Here is a 22295-nt window from a genome sequence, read left to right on the forward strand (position 1 = left end):
GGGAAGGTAACAGCGTTCCGTGCCCCTTTGGCATTTAGTCATGCCGGCCACATGACCATGGAGACATCTTTGGAAAGCGCTGGCTCTTCGGCTTAGAAATGGAGATGAGCACCGCCCCCTATAGTCGGGAACAACTAGCACATATGTGCGAGGGGAACCTTTACCTTTACTGCATTATTGTGAAAGTTAAAAAAGGTTGGCGGGGAAGGAAATTGCGCCCTGTGATAAAGGAAGGGCAGGTGAAATATCTGAATAAAAATATTGAGAGCAATATACTGAAGGAAAGGAGTCCTGCTGTTTACCTAATAAATAGTTCATCAAATTTGTAGGAGGGGAAAATAATCTGAATTTGAAGGAAGCATTATGCAGGGTTTTGTTGTTGTTGTTGTTTTGCCCCATCATAGCAGGCCCTGTCTTAAAAACGCCATTTTCCCTTGTGGAAAACCCGACAAATGGTATTTGGCATGAGAAGATTTGAAAAGTGCTTGAAGTTAAAATAATATTTTTTAAAAAAATAAATTGATCTATGTCCTGGCAGCAGGGCCAATTTTTTTAAAGCTTTTTTGCTTTCTTCCTATTAAGCCTGAATACAACACTGTAAAAGCACACTAATCCTATTATGTAGCAGACCTGCCTGTTTAGTAGTTATTAATAGTTAATAATCATTTTTTTTTTTTTTTGCTGAAGGACAGATAGTCTTGTTCCAGTTCAGTTCATCTAATTCTCCTTCTTTAAACCGCTTGTGTTGTGCCTCGTCCTCCCTCCTCTCCTCAGCCGGGCCCCTCCCGTCTCCACCCGGGCCTGTTATCAGACTCCGAGTCTGATAATGAAGATGAACGGCCTGTCATGCCTCCAGCCCCTGGCCCTGGCCCCATGCCCGGAGAGGATGTCAGGAGTGAACAGAGAAGCCCGATAAACTTCACTCCTACAGCATGTGAGCAGGAAGCCAGGCCCGTGCTGGAATTACCGACAGCAGATCTAGCTGAAGAGAATTCAAAGTGGGAGGATCCTTGCTTCTGGAGATCTGAGAGGTGACGCCAGCAGAAGGAAGGGAGGGGCAGGCCTGGATAAATGCTGAGCCATGGAGCCACACCCCACAGCCTATATAAAGGACCTGCTTGTGGCATTCCAACCTTGAGTCAAGCAAAGTCTCATCTATTTTGCTGATATCGGACTCTATCGCTGAAGTCACAACTTGGACTCCTGCCTGCCCTGAGAATCCTCGAAGGAATTTGGCAAGCTGCAGAGGCTTCGTTGCCACGTTTCATACGGACCTCCTTGACCCGGCCGTCGGAGGGGGAGTGGGACAAGACAGCTTGGGCTGATTCCTATAGCTTTAAATTACTCCTACTAAGACAGTGATGGCGAACCTATGGCACGCGTGCCAGAGGTGGTACGCAGCGCCCTCTCTGTCGGCACACGACCATCGCCCCAGCTCAGCCGCGCATGTATGTGCGCCTCCCGCTGACCAGTTGGTCTTCGGATCATTGCTGCGCATGTGCGGGGTGTATGCGGGGGCACGCGCGTGCATGCATGGGGGGCAGGGCGGGGATGTGCACGCATGCAGGGGGCAAGCACGCATTTGCAGGAGCGGGGCGCATGCACGGGGCCCACGCGTGCATTGCATTTTGGGGGTTTGGGCGCACGCTTGTGTTTTGGGCACTCAGTCTGGAAAAAGTTAGCCATCCCTGTACTAAGAGATCTTTTAGTGCCTTTTAGCAGCCTCCACCCGAGAGAAATTGGACAGTGCCCCAATGTTAATGTAGCTGTATCAGCCGATGCAGCTCTTTTTTCCAATAGGCAGCTGGCATTGTGAAGTAGTATTCCAAGGCTGGTACTCACCCACTGCTGAATGGTAGTGTGAAAGGGCTTCGGCCAGCTGCCCAGCAGCCAATAGCTTCCGACCCATTTCTAGATGGTTGTCAATCTCAGCTTGCCCAGCAGCCAACAAACCTGGAAGGGATGAAGTCATGCAGGAGACCAAGAGTTAGGGCAGTGTTTCTAAGCGATGGCAATTTCAAGATGTCTGGACTTTTAACATCTTTGCCAATAGTGTGCTGGTACGTAATAGTGACGCGGTGGCTAAGACGCTGAGCTTGTCGATCGAAAGGTCGGCAGTTTGGCAGTTCGAATCCCTAGCGCTGGTAACGGGGTGAGCTCCTGCTACTTGTCCCAACCTAGCAGTTCGAAAGCATGTAAAAAATGCAAGTGGAAAAATAGGGGCCACCTTTGTTGGGAAGATAACAGTGTTCTGTGCCTCTTTGGTGTTTAGTCATGCCGGCCACATGACCATGGAGACATCTTCGGATAGTGCTGGCTCTTCGGCTTTGAAACAGAGATGAGCACTGCCCCCTAGAGTCAGGAACGACTAACACATATGTGCAAGGGGAACCTTTACTTTATGTAATTCTGGGAACTGAAGTCCTCACATGCTGGCTAGGGAATTCTGGGAGCTGAAGGCCTCACATGTTGACTGGGGTATTTTGGGAGTTGAAGTCCTCACATGCTGGCTGGGGAATTCTGGGAGTTAAAGGCTTCACATGCTGGCTGGGGAATTCTGGGAATTGAAGTCCACACAGCTTAAAATGGCTGAGGAATTCTGACCTTGATGCATTCTTAGCAAGCGATTGATATAATAAATTCTTTTGCAAATACCAAAGATGGTACCTCACTAATTAATTAATTAATTAATTAATTAATTAATTAATTAATTTCCTCCCTCCCTCCTGTCCTGAGGAATCCCTTTCCTTTTAAAGTGACTCTGGGTCATTCATTCATTGTAAAATCCAATTAAAATACGAGAATAAAAACAGCCACATTAGGGACAAAAGCAGGCTTAACATATAATAGCATTACTGTATTGGGTTTGTACACTATCCTTCCCCAGTACCTGTGGAAAGAGACTGGCTTAATGAACCTTGGTGAGGTCGGGCCTATATGGATTTCGGAGGGATGCTAGTAAAAGGGTGAAAAAACACTGACTTTTGAGTTTGCAGATTGCTGCTCTTTCAGGAGAACCACAGAGCTCCTGTCTTTCTTTGACTAAGCAAGATTTGAAGAACTATACAACAACTATACAGATGATACCATTCTAATGGCAGAAAGTGAAGAGGAACTAAAGAGCTTTCTGATGCGGGTGAAGGAGGAGAGTGCAAAAGTTGGCTTGCAACTCAACGTTAAGAAAACTAAGATCATGGGTCCTGGCCCTCTCAAGTCCCGGCAAATAGATGGGGAAGAAATGGAGGTAGTGACAGATTTTATTTTCCTGGGCTCCAAGATCACCACAGATGGGGACTGCAGCCAAGAATTTAAAAGACGCTTGTTCCTGGGGAGGAAAGCTATGGCAAATCTAGACAGCTTACTAGACATCACCCTGCCAAAAAAAGTGCGTATATAGTCAAGGCCATGGTTTTCCCAGTTGCAATGTATGGCTGGGAAAGTTGGACCATAAGGAAGGCTGAGCGTCCAAGAATCGAGGCCTTTGAACTCTGGTGCTGGAGAAGACTCCTGCGAGTCCCTCGGACTGCAAGGCGATCCAACCGGTCAGTCCTAGAGGAGATCAACCCTGACTGCTCTTTAGAAGGCCAGATCCTGAAGATGAAACTGAAATACTTTGGCCACTTAATGAGAAGGAAGGACTCACTGGAGAAGAGCTTAATGCTGGGAAAGATTGAGGGCAAAAGAAGAAGGGGACGACAGAGAATGAAATGGCTGGATGGAGTCACTGAAGCAGTTGGCGTGAGCTTAAATGGACTCCAGAGGATGGTAGAGGACAGGAAGGCCTGGAGGAACCTCGTCCATGGGGTCGCAATAGATCAGACATGACTTCGCAACTAACAACAATCCCTAGTAAAGGTCTGCTCCATGAGCAGGGGGTTGGACTAGATGACCTCCAAGGACCAAGAATTGAGGCCTTTGAATTTAAGATTGAGGGCAAAAGAAGAAAGGGACTGCAGAGAATGAAATGGCTGGATGGAGTCACTGAAGCAGTTGGCATGAGCTTAAATGGACTCCAGAGGATAGTAGAGGACAGGAAGGCCTGGAGGAACATTGTCCATGGGGTCGCGATGGGTTGGACACGACTAACTAACAGCAACAAGAAGTTATAACATCTTTGCTGTTTGTAAATGTAAAAATGGTTACCTGCTTGGTATTCCCCTATCAAGGGTATTCTCCCCTTATAGCCTAAGTTTTGATGTGTCTAAGTTATGACTTTGGGGAGAGAGAGAAAAGAAAGGGAAGAGGAGAGGAGGAACTGTAGGGGGAATAAGAATAGGAGAGAAGGTTAGATAGGGAGGAAGTAGGGTGGAGGGGGAGAAAGGAAGGGGAAGTAGAGAAGGAGTAGGAGAGGAGAGAAGAAAAGAGGGAGGAGGACAGGAGGGAGGGAAAGGAGAGAGAGAAGAAAGGATTGCTGTGAAAAGGAAAAGATGAAATGGAAGAAAGGCAACCCCGAATATATCTGAATATATTAAGATAAAAATTGAAATAGTTCAAAAAAAAAGAATGAAAGAGAATGAACACGAATAAAAATGGAGAAATTAGAACTTGAGGGCGAAAGATGATGTGACTTAACAAAACAAGCAAGGAAATATTAGGAAATGATTAAAAACTATGAAAAAAGAATATTTTGGCAAAAACTGTAACTAAGTAAAATATATTTGAATATATTGAATTGTATAAGGTATGTTATGGCCAATATTCTGTTCATAAATCATGTTGTGCGTAAGGGGGGAAAAACTAAAAAATCAATAAAAACTTGTTCTAAAAAAAAAAGTTATGACTTTGTACAGCCCCGTTTAGTGAACATTTCTTTATTTTTTTTTACCGTCCTGGGTTTTTAAATGATGACTACAGGTAGTCCTCGACTTACGACCATATTGCTTTTGCTAAGTGTTGTTGTTGTTGTTAGTTGCGAAGTTGTGTCTGACCCATCGTGACCCCGTTAAGTGCTAAGTGAGACATTTGCTAAGTGAGCTTTATCCCATTTCATGACCGTTCTTGCCACCGTTGTTAAGTGAATCCCTGCAGTTGTTAAGTCAGTAAAATACGGTTGTTCAGCGAATCCGGCATCCCCATTGACTTTACTTGTCTCAAGGTTATAACATGACTCCCGGGACACTGCAACGGTCGTAAACATGAGTCAGTTGCCAAACTGTTCTGAATTTTCATCATCCGGCCAAGGGGATGCTGCAACGGTCATAAGGGTGAAAAATGGTCGCAAGTCCCTTTTTTTTAAGTGCGGTTGTAACTTTGAACAGTCACTAAATGAACTAAGTGAAAGACTACTAGTATAAGGATGATCATTATATAGAGCATTATATAGGTGCAGGGAGGTCAGTCCCATTGTACAGAGATCACTGAGGACAAGGAACATGCTAAGGTTCAAATGGAAGAAACCAAGGGAGGAGGGTTTGGGAAGAACGGGCAGAGCCAGCCAATCACGTTGCCCAAGGGGAGGGTCTCTCGAAGAGTGACAGGGCGGAGCTTGCCAAGGTAAATGGGTATTGGGAGGAAAAAAAAGATTGACAGGAAACTACTGTGGCAACGAGGGGCGGGGCCAACAGAAGCTCGGTTGCTAAGGTCAGAAAGGAAACGGAGGTGGGCTCCGGTTACTATGGTTACCTGGCAACTGTAGATCCAACAAGACGCAGAGCAACGAAGCGGCCCACAGCAGCCTCTTCTCACAGTTGCCCGGACCGAGCCCGGGACCCTCCGCGCTTCGGCCAAGCAGCCCTAAGCTGCGCCACACCGGCTGCTGCCCGGACTCCATGTCCCAAGCTCCGGAACCCGCTCACTTCCGCATCCGCATTCAGGTCGCTGACAGCTCTTTCCGGCACGCTTGCTCGTCTCTCTATCGTTTGAGCGTGGCGGTAGGGCCGCTCTAGGATGACCTTTCTCTCTCGTCGGCACCCAACGGCCGTCCAAAGGAAAGAAGGAAGAGTGGAGCCTTGCTAAGCCAATCACCGCCCTCTTCTGGGAGAGCCGTGGAACTTCCCTGGCCAATCAGAGCTAGGGCAGGCGCGGCGGAGAGTCGGAAGGCGGTGCTTCTTCGCGGGGAATATTTGCAGAATTCGAAACGAGGTGAGATTTTTTTCCCCCCCAATCACGTGGTGCGAAAAAAAAAAGTGGGATTCTTGGATGGGGGGGCGGTTTTTTTGCAAGGGCTTTTGCAAAGTGGAGGGAGGGAAATTACCCATATGCATGATTTTAATTAACAGCCAATAATAATAATATTTTAAGGGTGCCTTATTATTTCCAGCGGAAGCAGAGGACCAGCTCTTGATGCAGCATGTAGTTCCTGAGCCTGTGCAGAGCGCTTCTCCCGTCAAGACTCTCCTATTGAAAGCCAGGCGTGGCAAACGGATCCTGAGCCACTAGAGATACATTCTTAACCTTTGTGCAGTGTAAAAAATAAAATAAATAAGACAGGCAGCTCTTTTAAGGTTGGCCTTTCCTATTCACCCCCCACCCTTTAAACAATATAAATAATAATAATAATAAAAAAAACTAGTTCTTGGAGTTGTCAGTGAAAATGAGCCAAGGAGTAGGAAGGCCACTACTAGAATGTAAGTGGATCACTATTAGAATAATGTTATTCGATTAATAATATTAATATTAAATTAATTTTAATTAAATAAATTAATATTAATTATAAAATTATATATAAAATATATAATTATATATAAAATTATAAAATTAATAGTAGAATATCAATTAATAATAAAATAATAATAATTATTATTATAAAATAATAATAAAACAACAATGAGGGTTCTGTGCTTTGCAAGTTGTGAAACATTTGGGAATGAATGGGGAAAAATGGATCATGGTGCACGAATGTCTGAATTCAGTAACGCAGTTGGAAGGGTCCTTGGAGGTCATCTAGTCCAACCCCCTGCTCACGCAGCAGACCTTTACTAGGGATTGTTGTTAGTTGCGAAATCATGTCCGACCTATCGCAACCCCATGGACAAGATTCCTCCAGGCCTTCCTATCCTCTACCATCCTCTGGAGTCCATTTAAGCTCACGCCTATGGCTTCAGTGACTCCATCCAGCCACCTCGTTCTCTGTCGTCCCCTTCTTTTGCCCTCAATCTTTCCCAGCATTAGGCTCTTCTCCATTAAGTCCTTCCTTCTCATTAAGTGGCCAAAGTATTACAACTCTTTAAAAAACAGTTCCATCTTCTGAGATCACATGGCAGCTTTCTGGAGCTGCCCCGTAAATTTGGGGGTGGAGGTGGGAGATCATGGTTTTAAATTTAAAAATGTAAATTCAGCCTCACGGTGAGCTAAACAAATAATTTCAAAAATTTAAAATGGTGGCTGCGTTTGTGTCTGTATCCACACGATCCTGGAACCAAATCTGAAGTTCGGTGCAGTCGGTTGTGAGCTGTGGAGAAAGGCTTGCCTTGTTTCTTTAAAACTGGCATAATGTTTAGATTTTTTTTCTATTCTTTTTTAAACATTTTGTGAAGGAAGGAAAAAGATGGGAGGGAAGGTGAAGAACTCGACTAGTGCTTTTAACGATCATCCCAAGTTTGATTCTGGATCATCCCAGTGTTCCCAATATTTGAGGGGCTGCCGCAGAGAGGAAGGGGTTCAAGCTATTTTCCAACGTGCCTGAAGGCCGGACAAGGAATAATGGATGGAAACTGATCAAGGAGAGATTCTACCTGGAAATAAGGAAAATTTTTCTGAGCTTGAAAGCAATCAACAAATGGAACAGAAGTTGCCTTCAGAAGTTGTGAGAGCTTCATCACTGGAGGCTTTCAAGAAGAGATTGGACTGCCATATGTCCGAAATGGGAAAAAATTTGGGTTAGAAATGTTAAATTTACGCAAGCACAGAATTTGAGGGAAATTTTTTATAAAATGTTTTATAGGTGGCACTTAGACACTAAGAAATTATTATGTATGTATCCAGATATACAAGTGAAATGTTGGAGATGTAATTGTGATGATGCTACATATTTTCATATTTGGTGGACTTGTAAGAAGATTAAGGTTCTTTGGATAAGGATTTGGTGGATTATACAAAATGTTTTGAAAAAGAAGATAAAGTTCCTACTGCAATTTTTCTTATTGGAAATTATTACGGACTGTACAGTAATTGAGACTAAGTTGATTTTAAATTTAATAACAGCGGCAAGACTACTGATAGGACAATACTGGAAGAAAAAAGAGTTACCTACAATAGAAGAATGGATATTGAAAGTTGCTAATTTGGCTGAGATGGCTAAAATCAAAGCCTTTTTGAAAGACACTACACAAGAAAAATATCTAACTGAATGGAAAAAATGGATTGAATATACGCAAAATAGATATCAGATTAAGAGATATCAGATTGCTTTTGAATGATTAGGATGTATTTATCTTTGATTTGTATGGGGAAAGTTAGGATTTGAGAAGAAGGGGAGGATTATAATTTGTGTTAGGGAAAATTTAGCGAATGATTGTTTTTTCTTTTGAACTATACCTTGTGTTTGTTCTGGGAAGTCGGGGTGAGTGGGAAGGAGGGTGGTTTTGGAGGGAGGGGGGAGGGGATGGAGTGGGGGGGGAAAAGGGGGTGAAAATTTTTGTAAAAACTTTTTCAATTAAAAAAAAAAAGACACGTGTGCGGGGCGGGTCACACACGCGGCCCCCCTGCGGCCCATTTTTGCTCCCAGGAGGCTGCAGGGAGGCCTACTAGGCCGAAAACGGGGTTTGTGGGAGCATGGGGGGGTTGCGTGCACTTGTGCAGGGGGCAGGGCGCACGAGAGGGGGTCACGCATGCATTACATATGGGTGCGCACTTTCAGCACGCGACAACAAAAACGTTAGCCATCACTGGCGTAGGGTCTCCTGCTTGGGTGGGGGGGGGGGTTGGAGTAGTCACTAGTTGACCTACAACATCCCTTCCAACTCTGTTAAAATACTCTTAACAATCTCTTTCATTCCCAGAGAATGTGACAAGGATGCCTGATGGAGCCCGATTCCAAGCGACGGAAGACAGCGCAGCCCGACAGCGCCTCCGCTTGGGAAGTGCGGCCTGTACTTTCGGAGCAGGAATCTCGGGACGTCAGCCTCATGCCCGTCTACGCCGCCCCTGTGCTGGATAAGAAAGAGACCTGTCGCCTGATGAAAGAAATCTCCGCGATCTACCCGTTGAGCGACTACCCTCATTTGAAACGTATCCGGGCCTGTCTCTCTGCAGGCAGCCCCCACCCGCTGGAGATGATCTTGTGCCTTGCAGGCCTCAACGGAGAGCAGGCCGGCTTGATGTCCCTCGCTGAACTCTTTCCCGGCGGCGAAGTAGACGTCTGTGGCTTGGGGAAACCTTTCTTGGTCCATGTGCCGGCTTGCGCGCCTTTGACTCGCCCCCAGTATGAGGAAGCTGCGTCACACTGGCCTGTCTCCTTCCACGAGAACAAACGGATCAGCCAAGCTCTGAAAGGCTGTCTTTTCTCGCCCCCGGAGAAGGATCGCATGCAGGGTTACATGGAGTTGGCCATCCAAGCAGCCCAGCAGGGAGCCAGGCAGGGTATGGAGCCCGTAGGAGCTACGGTGGTAGACCCGGCCACTGGCCAAGTCCTGGCTGTTGGTCACGACTGTAGAGAGGGCTCCAACCCACTTCTCCATGCGGCGATGGTCTGCGTTGACTTGGTGGCCCACAGCCATGGAGGGGGAGCGTACAGCTTCGACGATTATCCTGCTTGCACGTTTCATCCTGCGGACAACGCTTCCCAGCCCCCTCCTTCTCTTGAGGATGGCCTTCCGTACATTTGCACCGGGTACGACATGTATTTAACTCGGGAACCGTGCATGATGTGTGCCATGGCGCTGGTGCACTCCCGCATCCAGCGGGTGTTCTACGGTGCGCCGTCCTCTCACGGGGCTCTGGGCACAAGGCACCACATCCACAGCCGGAAGGACCTCAACCACCGTTATGAAGTCTTCCGAGGCATTCTGGAAGATCAGTGCAAACGCTTGGGGCGCCAGGAATCGTCGTGAGAGAGACTGTCTGGTGGGAAGGTTCTTACTTTTGATGCTTCCGGGGGAATGGTATATATTCTAATTTTTTTTTTCAAAAAAAAATAAAAAATTGGAAGGATGGCTTCGTGTTTGTGGTGTAGTTTCTTTGTAGTCCTTGACTTATAACCACTGGAAAAAAAGTGACTTATGATGGTTTTTCACACTTACAACCGTGGTTTACATCCTCTTGCTTGCCTACATATTTATGACGGTTCCAGGGTCCCTGGGGGGTGGGGTCTCGTGATCCCGTTTTGCGACCTTCAGAGACAATGGGTAAGCCAGGTTCACTTAACTACCGTGTTACTAACAGCTGCACTGATTCACTTAACAACTGTGGCAAGAAAGGTCGTAAAATGGGTTCCAAACTCACTTAACAACGGTCTCAATTAGCAACAGAAATGTTGGGGTCGTCATCACTCTTTGTAATTTTTCATCAGAATTTATAATCTTATAAACCCTACTAACGAGTCCCTTTAGCCCAATTTCATCTTTCATAAATTGGGAAAAAGATCTTAATATTGAAATACCAGAGTCAGATTGGAATGTGAATTGGAAGAGTAGAATTATGAGAACTTTATCTATAAGGATTAAAGAGCACAATTATAAAGTTGTTTGGAAATGGTATTTGACTCCAGTAAGATTGTCACAAATGGATAAAAAAACTAGTAAAAAATGTTGGAGATGTGAGATGGAATTGGGGACTTATGAACATATGTGGTATAATTGTGATAAGGTTAAAAAGTTTTGGCAACAATTGGAGAAAATGATATTTGAAATGATGGGGAAAGTAATAACATTGAGAGTGGAAACTATATTATTGTTGGTAATTAAGGAAATAGAATTAACAAAATATGAAAAAGAATTGATTAGAATTATGATTATAATAGGTAGAATTATAATAGCTAGATATTGGAAACTAGATGTGATTTTTAGAATAGAAGAGTGGAATTCTGAAATGTGGAAATTAGCTTTAAATGATAAAATGACATGTGATATTAAAATTAGAAGTGGTGTGTATAAAGAAGATATTTTCTGGAAGACTTGGAAACCATTTGTGGACTTTGCGCTTGGAACATTGGACGCTTCAGTACCTGTACCTCGAGAACGTGGATTTTGGCAATCATGAGGATATATCCGAAGACCCAAATCTTCCTTTTATGTATAGCACAAGGGTGTAATAATGTATTTTTTTTTGTTTGTTTGTTGTAAAAAAAGTAATAAAAAAAAAAAAAGAAATGTTGGGGTCGTTGTGGTCATAAGTCGAGGGCTACCTGTAAAAGGTTGGGTCTTGAGATCAGCTCATAGAGCCAAAATAATAGGCCGCCATAATGTATGGTTGACCATAAGCAAAAGCCAGTTTGTTCTAGTGGATAAAGCACCAGGTTAAAAACTGGGAGGCCGTGAGTTCTAGTTCCGTCTTGCCTATGAAAGCCAGGTGGGTGCCTTTGGCCAGTCCCTTCTCTCAGCCCATCCCACTTCACAGGGCTGTTGTAAGGAAAACGGGAGGAGGAGAAAGGAGTATGGGATTTATTTGCTGGCTTGAATTATTTTTAAAAATTATAAAGGTTGGATACAAAAAAATAAACATGGTTGTAGCAACACCAAAATAGAACGGGATGCTGCAATGCCCTGGATCTATGGTGGAATTGTTATTGTGTTTTATTTTGCTTTCGATGCGTAACAAACGGTGACTTTGTGAACCATAAATATAAAATTGTAAGTAAAGTCTTTTTTTTATCCTTGTAACTTTTTGTTTGTGCACCTATAAAAAAAATTATGTTCAATTTTTTCATTGCCTATTTCTGGTGAGCTAGAACCAACTGCTCTTACTGTCCCTAAAAAATAAACGCATTGAAAACAATGCAATCATTTTGTGAGATTTGTTAACCGTACCACTCAAGACCTACCTGTACTTCACTGCCACCGCCACCATTAATTCAACAATTAACTGACTTGGGATGACTCTGTATAATGCAGGGGTCTGCAACCTTAAACACTCAAAGAGCCATTTGGACCCGTTTCTCACAAAAGAAAACACCAGGAATAGGAATAGTCCCGTGCCTGACTATTTCTTGAGCGGCCACAAAACTAGCATATGTAGTTGAATTAAACGTTCTGGTTTCTTCTGAAACTTTTCTTTTCTTGGATTTATACATGGCTGGCCTACCAGGGGTTGAAAAGCTCAATAAATCACGTGCTGGCAGGGGTCACATGTTGGCGGTTGTGACACATATTTTGAATGACAGGGAGCCGCAGCAGAGGGGTGAAAGAGCCACATGCGGCTCCAGAGCCACATGCGGCTCCAGAGCCGCAGGTTGCTGACCCCTGGTATAACCAACAGTGCTGACGTTTTCCCCTTTTCTCAGGACAACCTTCCCAAGGAGGCAGTACCGCAGGAGTTGTAGAGCTAATCATTTTTCTTTCTACTTTTATTACATAAAAATGGAATGAAATAACGTTTTAATACCTATCCTGATGACACTCATACTTTTATGAAAGGAGGGTGGCCTGTATGGGCCTGAACGGCATCCTTCTTTTAAAATTCATAAAATATGGATCTATCCACTCGTGTTAGTTAAGCTGCTATGACTGGATATGTATCAAACTATATGTAGTTCTCGACTTAGTGACTGTTCGGTTAGCAACCAAAGATACAATGAATCTGTCCAAGGTTATAGGTAGTTGTTCTGACCCAGCTCCCCAAACACAACAAACTCTCTGTAGTTGAAGTAATGATTCTTTTATTAGGAATACCAGCAGCCGCGGCAAAACGTTTCTTTCTTACCTTAACAAGTCCGTCTGGCAGGGGAGATGAATAGAATAGAATAGAATAGAATAGAATAGAATAGAATAGAATAGAATAGAATAGAATAGAATAGAATTTTTTATCAGCCAAGTGTGATTGGGCACAGAAGGAATTTGTCTTTGGTGCATATGCTCTCAGTGTACATAAAAGAAAAGATACCTTCATCAAGGTACAACGCTTACAACACATAATGATAGTCATAGGCTACAATTAAGCAATCAGGAAACAATATCAGTATAAATCGTAGGGATACAAGCAACAAAGTTACAGTCATAAGTGGAAGGAGATGGGTGATGGGAACGATGAGAAGATTAATAGTAGCGTAGATTTAGTAAATAGTTTGACAGTGTTGAGGGAATTATTCGTTTAGCAGAGTGATGGCATTCAGGAAAAAACTGTCCTTGTGTCTAGTTGTTCTGGTGTGCAGTGCTCTATAGCGTCGTTTTGAGGGTAGGAGTTGAAACAGTTTATGTCCAGGATGTGAGGGGTCTGTAAATATTTTCACGGCCCTCTTTTTAACTGGTGCAGTATACAGGTCCTCCATGGAAGACAGGTTGGTAGCCATTGTTTTTTCTGCGGTTCTAATTCTCTGAAGTCTCTGTCTATCTTGCTGGGTTGCAGAACCAAACCAGACAGTTGTCTGCCACATCTATTCATCTCCGCCCCCTGCCTTTTATCCCCAGAGCTAGGATGGGGCTTCACTAGCAGCAGTGGCTGTTCCGTCCCGAGGATTGGCCCACAGATTTCCACTGCTCTCCTCTCCTCTGCCTTCTGTGCATCCAAGCGTCAGGTACTGGACCCAGCTGTTCCTCTTCCTCATCAGCCACCTCCAGACCTGGGGGCTGTTGACTCTCCATCTGAGGGCTGACGGATGGCCCAGACTCCGCCTCAGTCTCTGCTAGCTCCACTCCCTCTTCCCCCTTGGAGCTTTCAAGTTGCCTTGATGCTGGCCCTGACTCCCACACCTCCTCCTCCTCCTCTGATTCGGCTGCTGGCGGGGCCGGAGGCCGACAGACCACAAGAGTAGTCCTCGACTTACAACCATTTATTTAGTGACAATTCGAAGTTATAACAGCACTAAAAAAGTGGACTTGTGACCAGTTTTCACACTTTATGACCGTTGCAGCACATGAGGAAAATTTGGACGCTTCGCAACTGGCTCATTTTTTAGGACTGTGGCGGGGCCGTGAGATGCGATCCCCTTTGGCGACCTCATTACAAGCAAAGTCAATGGGGAAGCCAGATTTGATTCGCAACCATTGTTATCAACAATTGCAGGGAATCCGTTCACTGTGGCAGGAAAAGTCATAAAATGGGGCAAAACTCCTCAACCGTCTTGCTTAGCGAGGGAAATTTTGAGCTCAGTTGTCATAAGTCGAGGACTACGTGCACTTAAAACCAAGATTCAAAGCTCTGACGGTCACATCCCACCCCTCCCTGCTGCGGTCATGGGTCAGCAATCGGCCCAATTTTATGGCTGCTTGTAGTGTCCTGCGATCATGTGACTGGTGATATATAATGTATTTTGCTGAAAACTTGGTGTTTACTTTTGGTTTCTGGCCAGAAAAATAAATAAATAAATCCATTGCGGACAATGGATTTGTTTTACAACCACTGCATTCGTTTAATGACCGTCACAAAAAAAAGATTGTAAAATCAGGCAGTGTCACTTGATTAATTCAATTAATCAATTAATCTTAATTAATTAATTAATTAATTAATCATCATTAATTAAGAACCTAAACACTAAGTACACGCTTAATGGACATTACCTTACAGATGACCCCCCACCCTGTTAAAGACCTTGGAGTTTTCATATCAAATGATCTAAGTGCCAAAGCCCACTGCAACTACATCGCAAAAAAGGCTCTAAGAGTTGTAAACCTAATTTTGCCTAGCTTCTTTTCCAAAAACTCTACACTACTAACCAGAGCATACAAAACATTTGCTAGACCTATTCTTGAATACAGCTCACCTGTCTGGAACCCATACCACATTTCTGACATCAACACAATTGAACGTGTCCAGAAATATTTTACAAGAAGAGTTCTCCGCTCCTCTGAAAACAACAAAATACCTTATCCCACCAGACTTGAAATTCTGGGTTTAGAAAACTTAGAACTCCGCTGACTCCGACAAGACCTGTGCTTAACTCATAGAACCATCTATTGCAATGTCCTTCCTGTTGAAGACTACTTCAGCTTCAATCGCAATAATACAAGAGAAAACAATAGATTTAAACTTAATGTTAATCGCTTTAATCTTGATTGCAGAAAATATGACTTCTGTAACAGAGTTATCAGTGCTTGGAACACACTACCTGACTCTGTGGTCTCTTCTCAAAATCCCAAAAGCTTTAACCAAAAACTGTCTACTATTGACCTCACCCCATTCCTAAGAGGTCTATAAGGGGCGTGCATAAGAGCACAAAAGTGCCTACCATTCCTGTCCTATTGTTTCCTTTAGTTATATCAAATTAATATAGTTATTGCATACTTTTGCATATATATGTGCTTATATGATATGTAGTTATTTTATGTTGATGCTTGTGTATATTGTTGTGACAAAATAAAATAAAAAATTCCAGGCTCAATTGCGGTCAGAAGTCAAGGGGTATCTGTAGTCTGAAAAAATATATCTTGAGTCTTACATGTTGGAGGATGGACGGGAAACAAATATCGTGTCATCTATATATCGTTTTGGGGTGTCCACTGATACTTTACTAATTTTTACTTTAATGACACTAGATTGACTAATTTTGAAAATATTTGGAGAGACGTTTCATGCCAACAAGCAATTAGTGAACAGTAACATTGAATCCATATTCACCTTTTTCTTAAAATGATCTTAGGCGTCTTGATTAAAAAAGGCTATATATAAACCCTTGTAAGATAGGAAACAAAATGATAAAGCAAGAAGGCAAAGATTAAAACCAATTATTTTAAAAATAGAACAAGAAACAATTAGGGCAGCTGATAAGGAAGTCAAAGAAAAGGGAGGGTAACAGATAAATCTAATTTGCTGACACCAGGACAGAATGACCTTCTCACCCTAAAGTAAATATTTAACCAAAGTATTTAATATTTAAATATTTAACCAAAATATTTAATACCGGTAGTTCTTGATTTACGACCACCGTTGAGCCCAAAATTTCCATTGTTAAGGCAGTTAAGTGACTTTTCCCCCATTTTATGATCTTTTTTTTGGCCACAGTTGTTAATCACTGCAGTTGTTAAGTTAGTAACACAATTGTTAAGTGAATCCAGCTTCCCCATCGACTTTGCTTGTCAGAAGGTCGCCAAAGGTGATCACATGACCTCGGGACACTGCAACTGTCAAAATTGCGAGTCAGTTGCCAAGCCTTTCAATTTTGATCGTGTGATCATTGGGGACCATTGATTGGTGCTAAGTGTGACAAATATGGATCCTACTCTGTGGTAGACTAATTTGCTTGTTGGCATGAAATTTATTTCCCATTATTTTCAAAGTTGGTCAGTCAAATGTTATTACTGGTAGTCTTTGCCTTACAACCAGTAATAACATTTGACTGACCAACTTTGAAAATAATGGGAAATAAATTCCATGCCAACAAGCAAATTAGTCTACCACAGAGTAGGATCCATATTCACACTTTTCCTCCTATTCCCAAAACGGATCTCCTTGATTAAAAAAAAATAATAATCAAGAAGTGGACGTGAACCCTTTGTAAGGAATTATCTAAAACTGTAAAGTTAAAAATAAAAACTGAAACCAATTATTTGACAATTAAACAAGAAATAATGAGGGCGGCTGATAAAATGATAGGGAAGTCCAAGAAAAGGGAGGGAAACAGATAAATCTAATTTGCCATCACCGGGACACAATGACCTTCTCCCGATTGAGTAAATATTTAACGGAAGTATTTCATATTTAACTTAATATTTAACCAAAATATTTCATATCTGGGAGCTGAAGTCCATGTATCTTAAAGTTGCTATGTTCAAGAGACGCTTGGTTTTTGGTATTTGTGAATCAGAATCAAATATGCCTCTCCTCATTTATGGTCCTCGACTTACAACCGTTTGTTTAGTGACCAAAGTTAAGAATGGTACTGAAAAAAACGACTTACGACCGTTTTTCACACTTACAACCGTTACAGCATCTCCACGGTCACTTGAACAAAATTTAGGCGCTTGGCAACTGACTCATATTTATGACGGTTCCAGTTACGTGATCCCCTTTTTTGGGGTTACGTGATTCCCTTTTGTGACCTTCTGACAAGCAAAGTCAATGGAGAAGCCAGATTCCACTTAACCACCGTGTGGCTAACTTAACAACTGCAGTGATTCACTTAACAACTGTGGCGAGAAAGGTCGTAAAATGGGGCAAAACTCACTTGTCTCCCTTAACAACAGACACGTTAGGCTCAATTGTGGTCGTAAATCGAGGACCACCTTAAATGGGTATCTCCTCTGCTTCTTTAATTTTGCTCATAGTCTTTGTCAGGGGCTGGAACAATTCCTCCTCAAAAGTCTTTATAATGTGGAACTCCAAAATGGGCCACTTTTAAGACAATGTGGACTTCAATTCCCAGAATTCCCCAGCCAGTAATTCTGGGAGTTCCGCCATGCTGGTCTGGTGAATTCTGGGAGTTGAAGTCCACAAGTCTTATTTAAATTTTAACATGTAAGACTCAAGATACATTTTTTCAGACTACAGATACTCCTTGACTTATGACCGCAATTGAGCCTGGAATTAATCAAGTGACACTGCCTGATTTAACAATCTTTTTGGGGGGACGGTCATTAAACGATTGCAGTGGTCGTAAAACAAATCCATTGTCTGCAATGGATGTTTTTTTTTTTGGCCATGTTTGGAAACCCCTGCTTTATAATATTAAGCAATATAATGCAAATCCATTGGGAAGCAGAGGTTTGCCTTTTAAGGAGATCAGAAAGCCTTGGCGCAGGAAGCAGAGTGGCGCAGCGGAAGCGTGCTGGGCCCATAACCCAGAGGTCGATGGATCGAAACCATCCTCTGCTAAATAATTTTTTCCCCCAAGAAATAAGTTGGATGAAATAAAAGCTGCCGACCTTTGGATACATCCTTTTAAAAACTTTTTTTTAAAAAAAACTCACTTGAATTTCCAGAAAATACAGGAAATGATGATTGCAAAATCACACCTGTCAATCATTCTGACTTCTGAGCATTAAACCTGCCTATTCAGGATTGCAGAGAATTGGCTTTAATTGCCATTTAAGGAAAAACCTTGCTTTGTCTGGGTGCAATTCGGGACGGAGGGAGGAGGGAAAAGCTAGCTTGGGTTAAAGGGGGGGTAGAGGAGGATGGGAATTGTAGTGCGAGGCTTCTGGGATGCAGATGGCAAAAAAGGGCGGAGCCTGGAGCCTTTTAACTCCCTATTTTTTTTTTAAAAAAATGGGCATTTTATAATAAATGGGATTATTCCTTCGGGATTTCAAGATAAGGCAACGTTTTATGGGGAAGGGGGAAAAAAAAAATTTACTCGCCCGAACAGGGACTTGAACCCTGGACCCTCAGATTAAAAGTCTGATGCTCTACCGACTGAGCTATCCGGGCTCCTGACGAAGGTGGTTTTCTGCACTCCTGTAGTGTAACTCAAACTCCCGATGCATTTTTTTCCCCCTTGCTTTTATTTTATTTTTTGTTTTTTTAAGAAGATAGAAGAGAATCTTCCATTGATTTCCTCCCCCCCAAATTTTTCTGATCTCGATTTTGACCCAGAATTCAAATTATTCGTAGAAGCAACTGGGGGGGGGAAGCAGTGCATTAAATAATTGTAGGGAGCGACCCCTCCCCCCCCCCCAGAAAAATGAATTAGTTTGGGAAATATTTAAAAAAGGGCAGGATAGAATATTTCCCCTAAATGAGAAACGGGGGAAAAAAATATTTAAGGGAGGTAGAAATTGGCCCCAGTTTCCCTGCCCCAAAAGCAGAAACTGAGGAGGCGAGCTGTTAGATTACACTTCTAACCAGAGCATATAAAACATTTGCTAGACCAATTCTTGAATACAGCTCGACTGTCTGGAACCCATTTCGGACATCAGTCCAGAAATATTTTACAAGAAGAGTTCTCCAACTCCTCTGATCACAACAAAATACCTTATGCCACCAGACTTGAAATCCTGGGTTTAGAAAATTTAGAACTATGCCGCCTTTGACGTGACCTGAGTTTAACTCATAGAATCATCTGTTACAATCCCCTTCCTGTCGAAGACTACTTCAGCTTCAATCGCAGCAATACACGAGCACACAATAGATTTAAGCTTAATGTGAACCGCTCCAATCTTGATTGCAGAAAATATGACTTCAGTAACAGAGTTGTTAATGCTTGGAATGCACTACCTGACTCTGTGGTCTCTTCCCAAAATCCCCAAAGCTTTAGCCAGAATCTACTATTGACCTCACCCCATTTCTAAGAGGTCTATAAGGGGTGTGCATAAGAGCACAAGCGTTCCTACCGTTCCTGTCCTAATGTTCCCTTTGATTGTATCCAATTTCATATAGTTATTACATGCTTATGCATGTAATAATATATGTTTATATATCGTATAGTTATTTCATGCTTATACTTATATATACTGTTATGACAAATAAATAAATAAAATAAAATAAATAAAAATAAACGCAGATTTGCTAATCCATTCGGAAAAACTGGGTCAGACGGAAACGCCAGATAAGCAACAAACAAAAGGTTGACAAGATTAGCTCAAACACCTAGGACAGTGATGGTGACCTTTTCATCGCTGAGTGCCGAAAGCGTGCGTTTGTGCATGGACACCCATAATGCAATGCACGTGCAACCCCACTGTGTGCCCTGCGCATGTGCACGCCCCCCCACTGTACATGCGCATGGGACCTCCCATGTCCGCGTCCCCATGTATGCGCTCATGACCCCCACATGCGCCCTGCTCTGTGCTTGCATGCATGACCCCCATGCATTTACTTGCAACTCTGCCATGTGCCCAACTCCCGCACATGCGTATGTGGCCCCACATGCACCCCACCCCTGCACATGTGCATGCGATCCCCGCCCCACGCATGCGTGCATGACCCCCACATGCGCCCCGCCCTGTGCATGCACATGGGACCCCCCATGCATTCACTCACAACTCTGCCACGCGCTCCACTCCCAGGCATGTGTATGTGCCCCCACATGCGCCCCACCCCTGTGCATGCACGCCCATCTCCCGCATGCGCCCCCCCTCCTGGCAGAGACCGGAAATCCAGCTGGCTGGCGGGAGACGCGCACACATATGCGGTTGAGCTGAGCTGGGGCGACGGCTTGCGTGCCCGCAGAGAGGGCTCTGTGTGCCACCTGTGGACGCATGCCATAGCTTCGCCATCACGGACCTAGGATTTCCATTTCCCCTCTTGCCTATAGAGCCAGCTGTGACCCCTACATGACCCCATAGGAATCTAGGCGGTATAAAAACCCACTGTTGTGCCTCGCCCGCCCTCTCTCCTCAGCCGGGCCCCTCCCATCTCCTGCTATCTGAGCCAGAGACTGATAGTGAAGAAGAATGGCCTGGCATGCCTCCAGCCCCCAGCCCTGGCACCATGCCTGGACAGACTGAGCAAACAAACCTCCCTACAGCGTGTGAGCACGAAGCCAGCCACGAGCTAGAATTGCCGGCAGCTGAGCAGGAGGACGAAAAGACATAGTGGACAGATCCCCGCTTCCGGAGAATGGAGAGGCGACGTCAGCAGAAGGAAGGGAGGGGCAGGCCTGGATAAGTGCTGAGTCATGGAGCCACACCCCATGGCCTATATAAAGGATCTGCTTTTTGGCATTCCTTGAGTCAGGCAAAATCTCATCTGGTTGCTGAAGTCACACCTTGGATTCCTGCCTGCCCTGAGAACTCTGACAGGAATTTGGCAAAGCTGCAGAGGCTTCGTGGCCACGCTTGATACAGACTTCCCAGACCCGGCCATCAGAGGAGGAGTGGGACACGACATAGGATTTCCATTTCCCCTCTTGCCTATAGAGCCAGCTGTGACCCCTACATGACCCCATAGGAATCTAGGCGGTATAAAAACCCACCCACTCTCAACTCCATTTTATCAGCGGTACCAGAATCCGCACGCGGTTGGTGGTTTTGCGTCATCAATAAACGGACTTTCTTTCCAATTGGCCTCCAGCCTCCATTTTATTCCCAGCGTCTCTCTCTCCCAGCTTGGAACTGAGCCAGATGGATTTTTCCCCTTTCCGACGTAACCATCTGGCAAGACTGCAAAGACAATCAAAAAAACGAGGAAGAGAGTAACAATAACCATAAGGAGCTGATGAGGTTTGCCTTGGCAAGGATGGCTAAGGATTGTGGAAGGCTGTTTGTACAGATCTCCGTTGTTTTTCAAGCCTGCTTGAAGCAGAAATTTAAGCATTGATGCTGAAAATTCAGTGTGGTGGGAAAAAAAAACATACGACATTTTAAAAAATGCTCTTTATTTTGATGGACAAACATCGCCAGACACCCTCTGCCATCGGTTTTAATCTGAGCAATGCCTGCTCCGTTTGTTTCTTCTTCAGGTCAGAATAATAGAGTTTGGAAGGGACCTTGGAGGTCCTCTAGTCCAACCCTCTGCTCAACTTTATTGCTGGCAATCCTTATGATTTATATTGATATATTGACCATCAATTGTGTTGTAAATGTTGTCCCTTGATGAAGGTATCTTTTCTTTTATGTACACTGAGAGCATATGCACCAAAGACAAATTCCTTGTGTGTCCAATCACACTTGGCCAATAAAAAATTCTATTCTATTCTATTCTATTCTATTCTATTCTATTCTATTCTATTCTATTCTATTCTATTCTATTCTATTCAGTGTTGTATCATTAAGTGTTAAATTGTACCCTATGACTATCATAAGTGTTGTACCTTAGAATTCTATTTTATTTTATTTTATTTTATTTATTTATTTGTCAGAACAATATAACAATATATATATACAAGCGTTGCATAAAGGGTTATATAATATATGAACGTATATATGAGGAGAAACGAGGTACTAAAAACATATATATACATAGGGGAAGAAACAGTAGGACAGGAATGGTAGGCACGTTTGTGCTCTTATGCACGCCCCTTAGAGTCCTCTTAGGAAAGTGATGAGGTCAACCGTGGACAGTTTTTGAGTAAAGCCTTTGGGGTTATGAGAAGAAACCACAGAGTCAGGTAATGCATTCCAAGTATATACTATTCTGTTACAGAAATCATGTTTTCTGCAATCTAAACTGGAGCGGTTGACATTGAGTTTAAATCTGTTGGTAGCTCTTGTGATATTGTTATTGAAACTAAAAAAATCATTGACAGGAAGGACATTACAACGGATGATTTTAAATGCTAAACCCAGATCTTGTCGAAGGCGACGAAGTTCCAAGTTTTCTAGACCCAAGATATCAAGTCTGGTGGAATAAGGTATTTTATTAGTTTCGGAGGAGTGGAGAATTCTTCTCGT

The 22295-nt window shown here is 43.4% G+C and overlaps 2 protein-coding genes and 2 non-coding genes across 9 annotated transcripts in view; 2 read left to right on the top strand and 2 right to left on the bottom strand.

The window, feature by feature from the left end:
* Positions 1–5814, bottom strand: part of LOC131197780 (dnaJ homolog subfamily C member 3-like) — a 40135-nt gene extending 34321 nt beyond the window's left edge. Inside the window, exons 1-2 of the mRNA XM_058182250.1 lie at positions 5623–5814; positions 1843–1953 (exon numbers count right to left, since the gene is read on the bottom strand). Coding sequence (XP_058038233.1) covers positions 1843–1953; positions 5623–5770 — 259 coding nt within the window. The 5' untranslated portion in view covers positions 5771–5814. The remainder of the gene's footprint in view (positions 1–1842; positions 1954–5622) is intronic.
* Positions 5815–5958: 144 nt separating this feature from the next.
* On the top strand, positions 5959–10091 carry ADAT3 (adenosine deaminase tRNA specific 3). 6 transcript variants are annotated; one of them, XM_058182252.1, is made up of 3 exons: positions 5959–6081; positions 6241–6443; positions 8940–10091. In XM_058182252.1, exon 3 carries the CDS (start codon positions 8961–8963, stop codon positions 9987–9989), a length of 1029 nt encoding a protein of 342 aa, XP_058038235.1. In that variant the 5' UTR covers positions 5959–6081; positions 6241–6443; positions 8940–8960; the 3' UTR covers positions 9990–10091. The 6 variants fall into 6 exon arrangements, with proteins under 6 accessions (XP_058038235.1, XP_058038237.1, XP_058038239.1 ...); XM_058182254.1 differs by having other exon boundaries at positions 6241–6378; positions 8938–10091; XM_058182256.1 differs by having other exon boundaries at positions 6260–6443.
* Positions 10092–17766: 7675 nt separating this feature from the next.
* TRNAM-CAU (transfer RNA methionine (anticodon CAU)) lies at positions 17767–17838 on the top strand. The gene has a single exon. It is a non-coding gene; the product is annotated as a tRNA-Met (tRNA).
* A 482-nt stretch (positions 17839–18320) lies between these two features.
* Positions 18321–18393, bottom strand: TRNAK-UUU (transfer RNA lysine (anticodon UUU)). Its single transcript has one exon. It is a non-coding gene; the product is annotated as a tRNA-Lys (tRNA).
* Between the last annotated feature and the right edge of the window lie 3902 nt (positions 18394–22295).

The sequence above is a fragment of the Ahaetulla prasina genome, chromosome 4 (assembly GCF_028640845.1).
Source record: "Ahaetulla prasina isolate Xishuangbanna chromosome 4, ASM2864084v1, whole genome shotgun sequence".
Classification (NCBI taxonomy): domain Eukaryota; kingdom Metazoa; phylum Chordata; class Lepidosauria; order Squamata; family Colubridae; genus Ahaetulla; species Ahaetulla prasina.